Below are 13,011 nucleotides of genomic sequence, written 5' to 3'. Positions count from 1 at the left end.
GACAAATGAGTCATTGGGGATGGGAACCTCAGTTGATTTGAGCAGCGTGAATACGTTCAAAAGGCCCTGGCATACCACACAACAAAACCACCGTCTACATGACGTCACCAAGGGTTACCGCGTGAAGGAGAACTGTGGGTCCCATCCCATCCAGAACTGCTCTGATCTGAGGCCGGGCCCTGGAGATGAAGGGAAGAGAGAAGGGGAGTGGTGTGTGTGTGTGTGTTTCCCTCATTCAACCACCATGGCTCATTTGCTAGACCCTGGGCTTTCTCTTTCACATCAGTTTTAAAGACTAAGGCCAGTTTTGCCTGGTTCATTGACCAGGCCTGGGGAATGCCTCTGATGACAGGTGGCGGCAGCATTAGCTACTGTGGCCATGTGCACTGTTCAGGTGGACTTGGAAGAAGGTGATGGGAGAGAAGTGGATGCAGGGGAGGCATAAGGACTAGGTGAAGTCAGGTGGCCAGCAGGGGACCTCTGAGCAGAGCCAGCAGGCAGGGAAATTCCAGGACTAGTCGTGTGCAGGAGTGGCCATATGAATCTGGAGGCCAGCTGAGATGACCATTTGTCTAAGGTGAAGTGACTGCCCAGGAACTGGGGAGAAGAGGGAAGCCCCTTGCACAGGGCTGACATCCTGGGTGGAGGGATTGAAGCCGTCCTAGGAAAATACTTCAAAACCTACCCCTGTTTCTTCAATGCCTCCTTCCTCTATCATCAAGACTTGAGTGAGGTCCCAGAAAAAAATCCGGTTACACTTGGGAGGGAGTAATGCTGGACCATATCATCTACTAATTCTTAAGTGTAAGTTTAGCTCATCAATTATTTTTTCCAGTGGCAATATTCCAGAGCTTTTTAAGACAAAATCGCTCAGTGACAGATTGTGTTTTGCAGAGATGGCCACAATAATAATACCTTCCATCCCACATGCGCTCCTTTCAAAGTGACCTTGAACATCTTCCCATTGAGTGGTGGGTCCCTTGAACTTGGGTGGATCTTCTGCACTTGCATCTGAAAATGAGTGTGGCAGATATTAGGATGCCTCAGCTCCTTTCCCTCCATAATTTCCCTTCTGTTTAACTTTTCCTGGCTCCTCCCTCTCTCAGTCTCAGGCAGAGACTCTCATCCTGAGCTGAGCTGATCTTCTTGAAGTTGTGCAAGAACTTCCTGTTGGCTGAGGAATTTAATCTCTCTTTTTCTGGTCACTGTGCTAGACAGTGAGGAGAGAATCTCAAACCCAACTCCAGCTCCTGTGGGAGGTATGATGGTCAGTGCTGAGGGTGAAGATGTCAATTAAAAAGATGTTACCAGCAAAATGGCACCCATCCCAACCATGAGATATCAACCATCCCTTGATTGTCTAGAGCTGTAAATTACCTTTGAGGACCATGAACTTGCAAGTCCTTCAAGCCGGAAAGAGAAACCCTTGACCCCCATGTTTCTTCTTCATCAGGTTCTAGAGCTTTTCTTATAATTCCTTGGTTGTGGGAAACATCAGGGTCTCAAATGACAGGGGCTGGGGTTAGGACTGAAAGTGGGTGATTGTCCAATGTCTTTTAGAGGCCAGGACCCAGGCTGGAAGTAATCCTTTGATGCTGGTTGGTTAATAGTTGTGTTAGTCTGCTAGGGCTGCCATAACAAGATACGATAGAATGGGTGGCTTAAACGACAGAAATTTATTTTCTCAGTCTTGGAAACTAGAAGTCCAAGACCAAGATGTTAGCAGGTTTGGTTTCTCCCAAGGCCTCTCCTTGGCTTGCAGAGGGCTTCCTTCTCTCTGTGTCCTTCCATGGCTTTTTCTCTCTGTGTGTGCATTCCTGGTGTCTCTCCCTCTTCTTATAAGGATACCAGTCATATCGGATTAGGGCCATCTCAATGACCTCATTTAACCTTAATTATCTCTTTGAAGACCCTATCTCCAAACACAGTCATATCCTGAGATATTGGGGGTTAGGATTTCAACATGTGAATTTAAAGGGGACAAATTCAATCCATAACAATACTTCATGAACAGTGGTGGAGGAGTGAGTGCCCTGGACAATCAATCTATGGATCCTGGAGAACTTCCAGTGTCCTTGAGGGGATGTCCTGCTGGGCCCATGTTTCCCAGAGCACAGCCAGGACATGCAACCAGGGGAGAGGGAAGGGGGAAGGTGTGGAAGGTTGTGCGAGTGTTTCCTGTCCTCCCAGTGTGATGGCTGCCCAGGCTGCTCCTGAGCGGTGGTACAGGAGTCTCACAGGAGGTACGAGGTCCATGGTGGTTTCCAGGTACCAGCTACATCCCAGAGCATCATGTGGCTAGGCAGTCGGTTTCCTCGTGATCCAGGCATTGCTCACGGTAGACCCTAAACGAGGGGGTTCTCTGTCTCTGGAGCCACTTCACCAGCACCGACATCCTTCTTCTTTGTCCCTGGCAAGGAGATCAGAACGAAGGTTACCCCTCCAAAGTTTGTACCTAAGGCCTCTGAATCCTGATGGTCCTAGTTCAAGATCACCTCAGGCAAGGAATAGCTCTCCTGGTTTTCCAAGACCCTGGAAAAGGAGATGCTTCAAGGACAGGAAGTTCTTCCTAATGTCTAGACTTTTCTGCAATTAAGGCACGCATTTAGCTGTAGAAGGTATAGAAACTTAGAGCTGGGATGGACCCAGTTAAATGACTAGGCAGAAGCCACGTGTCAGAGCCAAGGGTCAGCCTCCAGATGCCCTGGGTAGAGCCTTTCCACTATCCCCGGTAGTTGGATTCTCTCTACACTTCTCAGTGTCCAAAGCTGCTCTTTTCTGAGCCTTGAAAACATTAGGCGAAGTGAAAGAAGTCAGTCACAAAGGATCACACAGTGCATGACTCCATTTACAGGATAGACTGTCCAGAAGAGACAGTCTAGGGACAGAAAGGAGATTAGTGGTTGCCTGGGGCTGGAAGGGAAAGGGGCACTAGGGAGTGATGGCTAAGGGGCTTGGGAATTTCCTTTAGGGGTAAAGAGGATGTTCTCAAATTGAGTGTGGCGAGGGATGAACAACTCTGTGACTGTAATAAAAGCCATTGAGTTTTACACTTGAAATGCATGAATTACACGGTATGTGCAGTATAGTCCAATAAAGCTGTTAAAACAAAAAGCTGCTTGCTTCCTGGCTTCCACCTTCTTACCACAAATCCTGGGGGCTGTCTGAGGCAAAGGGCCAGGTCAGACCCTCTCAGGAGCAGACAGGGCCCTAGGTGGAGTGTGACCCCTGCTGCTCCCTCTTCCCTCCCTTGCCTGTGGAAAGAACATACAGGAGCCAGCCAGCCAGCCCAGCTGCATGCTCAGTGGCTGGGCCAAGACTCTTGCCTTTTAGGACACATCCACTGAAGTCTTATGCCTCCTTCTCCTTGCTGACCCACTTTCTCCATCCTGGGACCAGCCAGACAGCCTAGGATGGACATGTCCACGAAGCCCAGGTCAGCTGGGGTAGTTCTTTCAGGAGCTGGATGGAGAGCACAGAACCCAGCTTAACCTCTGAGTGTCCCCTTCCCTCTTCTCCTGGGGGAAGGAGGCCCTATCAGTCCCTGGCCAGAGAGGTGCTTCTCTCAGGAAGCCTTTCCTAGGATGATTGGCAAGAGGGAGTTGGGATTCATCTAGATTTTCACTCAACACACCTTTATTGATACCAGCTATGTTCCAGGAACCCTTGCTAGATGTCAGGGGGTGGTGACTCAGCCTTTATCTTTCAAGACCTGAGAACTCCGTGGGAGAGTGAGGGCAGTAAGTGCTGTGACTGAGATGAGCACTGGAGAGTCAAGGCAGGACACAAACCCAGCCTGGGTGTGGGAGAGAAGGTCGGGAAGGCTTCCTGCAGGGGGCACACCTTGAAGATGGTGGAGGTGACAGCCAAATGAAGAAGGCGTGTTGGGTGGAAGTTATGGAAAATGTGTTCCAGACAGAAAGAGTAGAATGTGCAAATGCCTGCAGAGGCATGCAAGAGAGTAGCTCATTTGAAAACTGCTAAAGGAACTTCAGGTAGTTCAGTCTGACTGGAGACCAGAATATTAGATGGAGAGGGCCAAGAGATGACACGGGAGAGGGAAGCCTAAATAGGAGGCCGTCCAAACTTGGCCCTCCTTCCCAGAAGACCTACCTCCTCCAGCCACCCCTAGCCCCTGCAGGACTCCTACCTGAGCAGGGGCCCCAGTGCCAGGCAGAGAGACCAGCCAGGATCACAAGCAGCAAGACAGGCACCACCACCAGTAGCACATCTTTGTAGGAGGCCATCCCTGGAGCTGAACATGGAGGGGGCAGGGTCACAGGTGGACTGGAGGCTTCACAATCCCTCAACCACTGATCCCCAGCCCTCGGCATACCTGCCTGGTGATGGCAGCTCTCCCAGGGGGTGACTGTGGCCAAGTCCCAGCTGACAGGGTTTGAGACAATGCAGGAATAGGCCACACCTTTGTCACCTGGTCCCAGTGACACACTCAGCACCTGTCCGTCCATGAAGAGGCCGCCTGGCTTGATATCAAGGTCAATGGTTCCCTCCCGTCGCCAGCTATAGGTTATGTCGCTGATGTTGGGAGCCCAACAGGACAGGAACACTTGGCAGGTCTTGGGGGGCTGAGCATCCCCTGATACAGCAGTGAACACTTGCACCACGGGCCTGGGCACTGCACCTGAGCAAGGACAGCAGAACCAGTGTGGGTTTTAGGGATGCTGAGCGGGGCCCATAGCTCCAGCTCTGGGATCCATGCAGGGCTAGGTGCCACCTCTGACTAGGCCACTCTGGCTCTAAAGCCTCATCAGTCTCCCATTGCCCACAGGACAGAAGCTGAATTTCTAAGTCTGGTATTCAAAATCCTTCATTAAATGGTTGATGTCAACCTCTCCAGCTGTACCTCCTGCTGACCCTCTCCACCCATCTTAATTAATTTCCTGTTCTCCCAAACGTGTCATGCTTCATATCTTTCATGTGGCTCAGCTGTACACATATGCTTTTCTCATCTCACCCTCCTAGAAAACTCCTACTCATCCTCCAAGGCCCAGCTTGGACACACTTCTTACTGCTCTGATTATGAAGCCTTCTCTGATATTCCAGGTACGGCTCTGAGCCCTCTGAGAACTCTCTGTATCCCTTGTCATCAAATTTCCCCGATACATGATACATCAGTCAGAGAGACAATAAACGTTTGTTAAGGTAGGCACAAAAACAACAAACACATTCCTGGACTTTTGGAGATTTTGGAGTTTGGTGAAGAAGACGTACTAACAAGTGATTATGAATAACTAAGAAAATTATCACAAGGATGCAAAATTCTGTGAAGGAGCGGGCCAGGGGGTAGGGGCTCTACCTTTTTGTCTCCATAACCCTTGCTCTCAAGGTGCTCAGCTACCTGGGCCATTGGACAAATTGGTGTCCTGGCATCCCAGGCCATGGCTGCCCTTTCCTACATCGGTTGATGAGTAGATCACGAGTCTCACGGCAAAGGGGGCCAGCGGGAGAGCATTCTGGCAACAGTGGGAGGGCTCAGTCTCTGAGAGCATTCCAAAGTTAAGCTGAGTAAAACCTCATGAATGCCAGCTCAATCTGGTGGGATTTGCGATATGAAAAAAGAAAAGATTTGCTGGGTGCCCTAATAGCATAAACAAAGATTACAGGGGAGGGAGATATTTACACTACTTCAGAGGACAAGCTGCTTCCAAACACGATCAGGCACAGTAGAAACACCCATTGACATTTCTAGTAACTGATCTGCTAATTCAAATCATTCTTATCTATTGTCAAAGCAGAGCTCCTAAGGACGGCTGCCTGGCAGCTTTGTGCAATTAGTTCTAATCACGCTACGTATTTGGAAGCAATAAAACAGCAATTTCCTTAAAATCTGTAATTCAGATGCTGAGAACAAGGCATTTTAGAGCTTAGTGGTGTGGGTGCTGCCTGTATTATCCCATTCAACGTCCTCATTTCACATATGTGACAGCTGAGACCCAGAACGGGGGAGAGCCTCCCTGGCTGCCTGGATGGCTGTGAAGGCTGTTCACTGTGCAAGGGCGCTGGGCTCAGGGGGTAACAGGTGAGGGCAGGGTGCTGAATTCCAGCCAGCACTCTGCTTGCCAACATGGTGCAACATGGATCAGGGTCGTGTGCATTGAAAAGGACACACATTTAATTGTACACTGGCAGCCCGTGTGGCTCATCTAAGTGATGAGCCAGTGATCTTCCTCTAGGTGTGGGAGGGTCTCTCTCTTTCCAGTTTGCTACTGCCTTTCTCTCCCTCAGTGTTTCGCTCTGCCCAGCTATCACCTCTACTCTCCATTCTTAAATTTGGACCTTTTCCTCCCCTTATTCTATCTCAATTTCTGAGGTTTTACTGAAATAGGGGTCACTGACATATCTTTTCCAAGCCACTAGATACATGAATAGGAGCTCAAAGGCCATTTTATCTTTACCAGCAGAAATATGGTGGCTGTGGTAGAAGTGTAGGTGGTGATGGTGGTGCAGGTGATGGTGGGGGTGGTGGAGGTGGAGGTGGTGATGGTGGTGCAGGTGATGGTGGGGGTGGTGGAGGTGGAGGTGGTGATGGTGGTGCAGGTGATGGTGGGGGTGGTGGAGGTGGAGGTGGTGATGGTGGTGCAGGTGATGGTGGGGGTGGTGGAGGTGGAGGTGGTGATGGTGGTGCAGGTGATGGTGGGGGTGGTGGAGGTGGAGGTGGTGATGGTGGTGCAGGTGATGGTGGGGGTGGTGGAGGTGGAGGTGGTGATGGTGGTGCAGGTGATGGTGGGGGTGGTGGAGGTGGAGGTGGTGATGGTGGTGCAGGTGATGGTGGGGGTGGTGGAGGTGGAGGTGGTGATGGTGGTGCAGGTGATGGAGGGCATGGTGGTGGTGGTTGTGGAGGTGCTGGTTGTGACAGAGGTGGAGGTGAAGTTGCTGGAAAGAAAGACCCATCCAGCCTCCAGTGAATTCAGTCACCGCAGCTGAGGTGCTGAGAGCAGCTCTATGAATGACCCTAACACACCTACGCAGAACAGAGGATCACCTCAGCTGAGCCCTGCCAAGTCAGACTTGTGAGAAACAAAAATATTTGTTGTTTTTAACCAGTAAGTTTGGGGATGGTTTATTTTGCAATAACAAATAACAGAGAATATCCATGAATGATGTAAATTTAAAATCTCTCAATACATCTAAAAGAGCTCTTTTAAGAAATATGACATAAAAATTCTATACTTTAGGGGGCTTCCCTGGTGGCGCAGTGGTTGGGAGTCCGCCTGCTGATGCGGGGGATGCAGGTTCGTGACCCGGTCCGGGAGGATCCCACGTGCTGCGGAGCGGCTGGGCCCGTGGGCCATGGCCGCTGAGCCTGCGTGTCCGGAGCCTGTGCTCCACAACGGGAGAGGCCACAACAGTGAGAGGCCCACGTACCGCAAAAAAAAAAAAAAAAAATCTATACTTTAGTTAAAATGAATTTTTAAATTAAAAACATTGTGTCATAGTTTAATTGCAATACTTATTTTTCTTTTTGGTGGTGCATAAAATAATGGCACGTCTTATAACCTGTTATCTTAGAATTGATGATGCCTAGGCCAGCCTCTATCCCAGATGCTTTCTCAAATGCCACTGATTTTACGTTTATTGGGATTTTCATGGTAATATTACTATACTGGTTTTACAAGTGAGAAAGGTCAATGTCAGGGAGTAAGTATTGTGTCCAAGGCCACTGAGATAAGAAAAGACCAAGCTAGAGTTCAGACCAGGACAATAGGGCGGAAAAGCCTGGCTGCCCCAGCCAGAAGCTCACCTGCGAGAACCCGAGGAGTTTTCTTACCTGTGTCTGTGGGGAAGCAGCTGTTCCCTGAATCAGCCATGAGGTCAGAGGCCAGAGGTTTCTAGACCCCAGTTCTCCCCAGTTTCCAGGACCCAGGATGCCTTTCCGGAGCTTTGTGGGAGGAGGTGGGGCAGAGAGCCTGAGTCAGGTGCACTCACCATACACCTTGAGCTGCAGGGTCTGGGTCCAGGCTCGACCTTCCTTGTCCACCAGCAGCACGGAGAAGTTGCCGCTGTCTCCAGACTTCAGTGGCCGCAGCTCCAAGCTGAGGTTGCTGTGCAGCTGGGCTCGGCCCAGGAAGCGGGAGTGGTACAGCGTCTCCAGAGACCCCCGGAAGAACGTGGCCAGGAGCTCCTCTGAAGGCCAGAGGGATCTCCAGATGGCCTCTCGGATTTGGAAGCCGGGAGGGCGCTCTGCCACCAGCAGCGCCGAGCCCCCCACCTGGCCCTGAACTTGGGCACCGGTTACAATGAAGGGAAGTAGTGCTGAAAGGACAGAACCCCATCACTCTGCCTGCCCCAAACGTCCTCATCTCTCTCCTGCGTGCAGCTGAGCTGCTGCGGAGCAAGTGAGGGCCCTTCTCTCCACACTCCCTCCACCCAAGCTGAGAGCGCACTGCGCCAGGGACTGGGAATAAAACAGTGAGGAAGGGAATCCAGTCCCTGTGCTCATGGAGCTCAGACTCTTAAGACAGCAATTTACCATGGTGGCAAAAATGGGTGCCCCGGGAGAACACAGGTAGGCTGATAGGGTGACCTTGCCAGGCCTTGAGGGACTCAGAGAAGAAAAGGTTAAGCTGAGACCGGAAAGAGAAATGGGAATCAGCCAGGTCACGCAGAGGGCGGCCTGGAGTGGGGATGGGGAAGTGTTAGAGACGAAGTGGGCAGCACACACAAAGGCCCGGACGGTGAGAGAGCTCGGTGCACTGTGGGGAACTGAAAGTAGTTCTCTGCAGAGGGAGTAAGAAATAGCACTGCAGAGTCTGTGGGAGCCAGATCCTGCAGGGCCCTAAAAGCAACTTTGGAGTTTGGCCTTTATCCTTAGAGCGATGGGGGGGCCTTGGATAGTCTTTAAGTAAGAGAGTGACGTGATTAGATCCATGGTTAGAAAGACGGCTCCAGCAGAGGTGTGCAGGCTGCACGGGAGGTGGGGCAAGACCTAGGCTGCGTCTATTAATCCCAAGGAGAGTGGGGTTGTACTGGTACTGGACGTACAATGGAAACTTGTACTGAGGAAGTGAGCAGATGAGACAGGCAGAAGTGGGAGGAATGGAGAGATTATTGTGTGTAGTCAGTGGGGTCTGGTAACAGATTAGATCTGGGGAGTGAGGGAGCCAGGAGTCAAGGATGGCTCCCAGGTCCTTGGGACCCACTGGATGCCATTCTCTGTGATCCAGAACAGGAGGAGAAACAGAATGGGGGTGAGATGTCCAGAGGCTGTTTTGCTGGGAACATATTCAGTGTGACTTGTGGGGGTGACACTTCTGCTTGAAGTGCCCCTCTGACTCCTCTGCTGACTGATTTCTGCTCCTCCTTGAGGCATCACTGCCTCCCCTGGCCTCTGCCATCTGTCACTGCAGGTTACAAACTCTGTGCTCCCACAGCGGGCCGGGATCACCACTATTAACGCTCCTATCCCTCTATTGTGACCACGTGTTTATGAGTCCCACGAGACTGTGAGTTCCTCTTCTCATGTTTGTACTTCCTGTGCCCAACACAGTTTAGGAGTGGGATGTAGGAGAAGCTCAGAAGATATACTGAATGTATGACGAAATTGGCTGAGGACTTCCCTCGTACCCAGCACAGTGGTGGGCGCGAGGGTTCAGAGCAGAATAAAAGCAGATGGAGAACGCACCCAAGTGCTGGGAGTTTAGTTAGGGAGCCGTGTTCTGGATGATCACTCAGCCAGACGCTGGTAGCTCCAGTCTCCTGTCCGTCTCACTGCCCTGCCAGCCCCAGTCGTCTCAGTCCTAACTGGGGATGCCTTCAGGGTTAAGGCACAGTGGAGACGTCACATAAAGAGAGCATAGCACTGGATGTCAATCCAGACTCCTGCTCTATCCTGCCCTGGCTCTGCCACTAACAAGCTGTGCAATCCTCAGCATGCCTCTTCCCTCTAAAGGCTTCCGTTGTCCCATTCGTAAAGCAGGGGGTGCCTTCAACCAGTGGTACTCATCTCTTTCACCACTCACAAAAATTCTTTTTGCTTCCCATGTCCACGGGTTTGAAAGATTTGTGAACCAAACAGATTCCCTCTTTTTGGCAGGATTTCCTTCACATGTTTAGAAATGTTGAAATCTGCGGACTTTTGGAGCCAGGAACTCAGGTGGGGACATCAGACAAAATCATCTTGAAGTCCCTGTGAGCTTCTGACACAAACAAAAGTGTCTGAGTACTTGCCACACCCCATGGCTCCCATCCCCTGGCCTAGCAGCGCTGGCCCTTGTCATACTGACCACTTGTTAACCAAGGGAGGGAAGTCAGGCATCGGACAGGATGGGGGGGGTGGTGTCGCCCAGTGTTGAAGAGACCTGATTTGTCTCTTCTGACATCACACCGCTATCGACCACCCCAAGTCCACAGGCAATATATTAACTTGCTTTTGTCTCTCATCCCTCCTGAATGTCCACTTCCACAGACCTGCAGGGAGGAGTCTCAGCTCTCCCACAGGCTGTTGGAAAGACATCCTCAGATTGTAAGGGCCCTGCCCTCCCCTGCTCTCCCCAGACCACATTTAGAATTTGCATGCGTTAACACTGCCAGACCCTCACATTCTCACGACCATCTCTTTCAAAACCAATGGGGGGCTTCCCTGGTGGCGCAGTGGTTGGGAGTCCGCCTGCCAGTGCAGGGGGCGCGGGTTCGTGCCCCGGTCCGGGAAGATCCCACATGCCGCAGAGCAGCTGGGCCCGTGAGCCATGGCCGCTGAGCCTGCGCGTCCGGAGCCTGTGCTCCGCAACGGGAGAGGCCACAACAGTGAGAGGTCCGCGTACCGCAAAAACAAACAAACAAAAAAAACAAAAAAAAACAACAATGGTACCACCAGCCTCAGTTTTAACCTCCCTGGGCCACAAAACAGCTTGTGTCTCAGGGACATGGAGGTTCCTTGTGCTGCCACCCTTCTACCCAGGATCCTGCATCTCTTTGCCTCTGCCTAGCGTTTAAGGTCGCCCAAGAACTTGCTTCAGTCTTCCCTGCCCCTCCACAGCTCCTGGGTTCTCACTCGGGTTGGGGAGAGGATCCTGCCCGGATGTCTGGGGAAGGGACTTCAGCTCTCTGAGGCCAGGCCACCCGCCTGCCCCACTTACCTTCCCAGAGAAGCAGACTGCACAGGGACCACACGGCCATACTCCGGAGAGGCAGGCAAAGTCGCTAGACAGCCAAATCCAGGACATCCCAGGTCAAGTGGATGCATGGAAGGAGCTGTGGTCCTTCTGGAAAGTCCCATGGTTAGAAGGAGGAATGTTGACTCAGAACAGGCCGCCCTGAAAGTGAAAATATCCAGAGGAAAGTGGAAGTTGGCCTCGGGTCCAGCTGGGCTCTTTCAGGAGCTGATTCTTGTAAGTCAGCCTCTTTCAAATGCCTATGGTTGGCCAATGCAGACGGCAAGTCCCCCCCGCACAAGCCCACATCCTCCTCGCTGACTCCCGCCAGGCATCCCCGCATCCCACTCTGCCCGGCTGCCCCCTGCCTTTCCTGTTGTCACCACAGAGAACCCTCTTAACTGCGATTCCCATCATCACCTCTCTGCTTAAAATTCTTCCGCAGCCTCCCACCGCCCTCAGGATAAAGACTAAACTCTTGGCTAGCGTACAAGGTTCTCCTAAGTCCAACCCCAGCCTGCTTCTCCAGCCTGCCGTCCCACGTCCATTCCGCTCTCCAGCCACGCCAAGCCAGGACTGCCTCTTCTCAGAACTGCCAACTCCACACTTCCGCTCGTTGTACTTGTTCCGTTCATCCTTCTGGATGTGGCCTGGCTATGCAGGCTATGCAGCTGGCTGGACTCCTGTTCCAGGCTTCCTGACCACAGGCAGCCTGAGGAACCTTCCTTTCTGGGTGCCCAGGGCCTGCCCGTTCCTGTCATAACTCTTAGCACACTGTTTCGCAGCAGTTTTCTCATCTCCACAGACGGTTTGTTGCCGAGGTCTCATGTTCATTTCTGTGTACCCCTCGGTGCTGGGCGTGTCATGGACGCTTAATGGACATTTGTTAAACCGGGGTGTGAGTTCTAGAGATTGCTGCCTATTTTGCTTCCTGGAAGCCCTACAACTTTCCTCTGAGAGGATCGGATTATCACCCTGTTAGAGATGGGGGAGGTTGAAAACCAGAGTGAGGTTAGCACCTTTCGGAGGTCACAGAGAAGCAGAGCTATGAGCGGAGCTTCAGCCTTCCAAGTGTGGTCCCTTTTGCCAGTCGCTCCATCCTAACTCCGCTTCTCTTCTCACTTGCGGCGGTAACTTGGTTTCTTTAGTCAGGGAAGGCTTTGCGAGAAGATAAGGAAAATCTCCGAGCTTCCTGAGCGTGGCTTGTGGTATCTAGTCCTGCAGAGCTTCTGACCTGTCGGTCAAACTGAACGCTCTGCTCTGGACCCAGCTGGGAACGAGGCAGACGTGGTGGCACGTGGGCAGGAGGATTCCAGAACAGGGTTCCTGCCCTCCAGTTACTCACCACCAAATTGTAGGAACAAGATATGCCCGGGAAGGGAAGGCCCACAACAGACAGACACGGCTCTGTGCAAAAGAGCAGCACAGGGCTTCCCTGGTGGCGCAGTGGTTGAGAGTCCGCCTGCCGATGCAGAGGACACGGGTTCGTGCCCCGGTCTGGGAAGATCCCACATGCTGCGGAGCGGCTGGGCCTGTGAGCCACAGCTACTGAGCCTGCGCGTCCGGAGCCTGTGCTCCGCAGCAAGAGAGGCCGTGACAGTGAGAGGCCCGCGCACCGCGATGAAGAGTGGCCCCCACTTGCCACAACTAGAGAAAGCCCTCGCACAGAAACAAAGACCCAACACAGCCAAAAATAAATAAATAAATATATATATATATAAAACAAAAAAGCACAGACAGTCCACGCTGCAAGAGGGCATGGGAAGAGGTCTCTGTGGATGTGGGCAGGGGACACTTCCTTAAAAGGTGGAATTTGAGCTGCATCTTGAAGATAGATGTGAGTTGGATAGGCTTAGAAAACAGGGAGGGCCAGAGGTTGGGGGTGGGCTCTGAGCATGAG

At 51.9% G+C, this 13,011-nt stretch overlaps 1 protein-coding gene across 1 annotated transcript; it reads right to left on the bottom strand.

The window, feature by feature from the left end:
• Positions 1-1,675: 1,675 nt before the first annotated feature.
• Positions 1,676-11,219, bottom strand: SLAMF8 (SLAM family member 8). The gene is made up of 5 exons (XM_060008650.1): positions 11,097-11,219; positions 7,948-8,274; positions 4,337-4,642; positions 4,151-4,255; positions 1,676-2,410 (listed from the first exon to the last, which is right to left on the bottom strand). The coding sequence occupies exons 1-5, from the start codon at positions 11,134-11,136 to the stop codon at positions 2,346-2,348; spliced, it is 843 nt and encodes a 280-aa protein (XP_059864633.1). The 5' UTR covers positions 11,137-11,219; the 3' UTR covers positions 1,676-2,345.
• Positions 11,220-13,011: the final 1,792 nt, after the last annotated feature.

This window comes from Delphinus delphis, chromosome 1, assembly GCF_949987515.2.
Source record: "Delphinus delphis chromosome 1, mDelDel1.2, whole genome shotgun sequence".
Taxonomy (NCBI): domain Eukaryota; kingdom Metazoa; phylum Chordata; class Mammalia; order Artiodactyla; family Delphinidae; genus Delphinus; species Delphinus delphis.
Note: the sequence above shows the minus strand (reverse complement) of the source record. Positions and strands in the feature narration are given on the sequence as shown.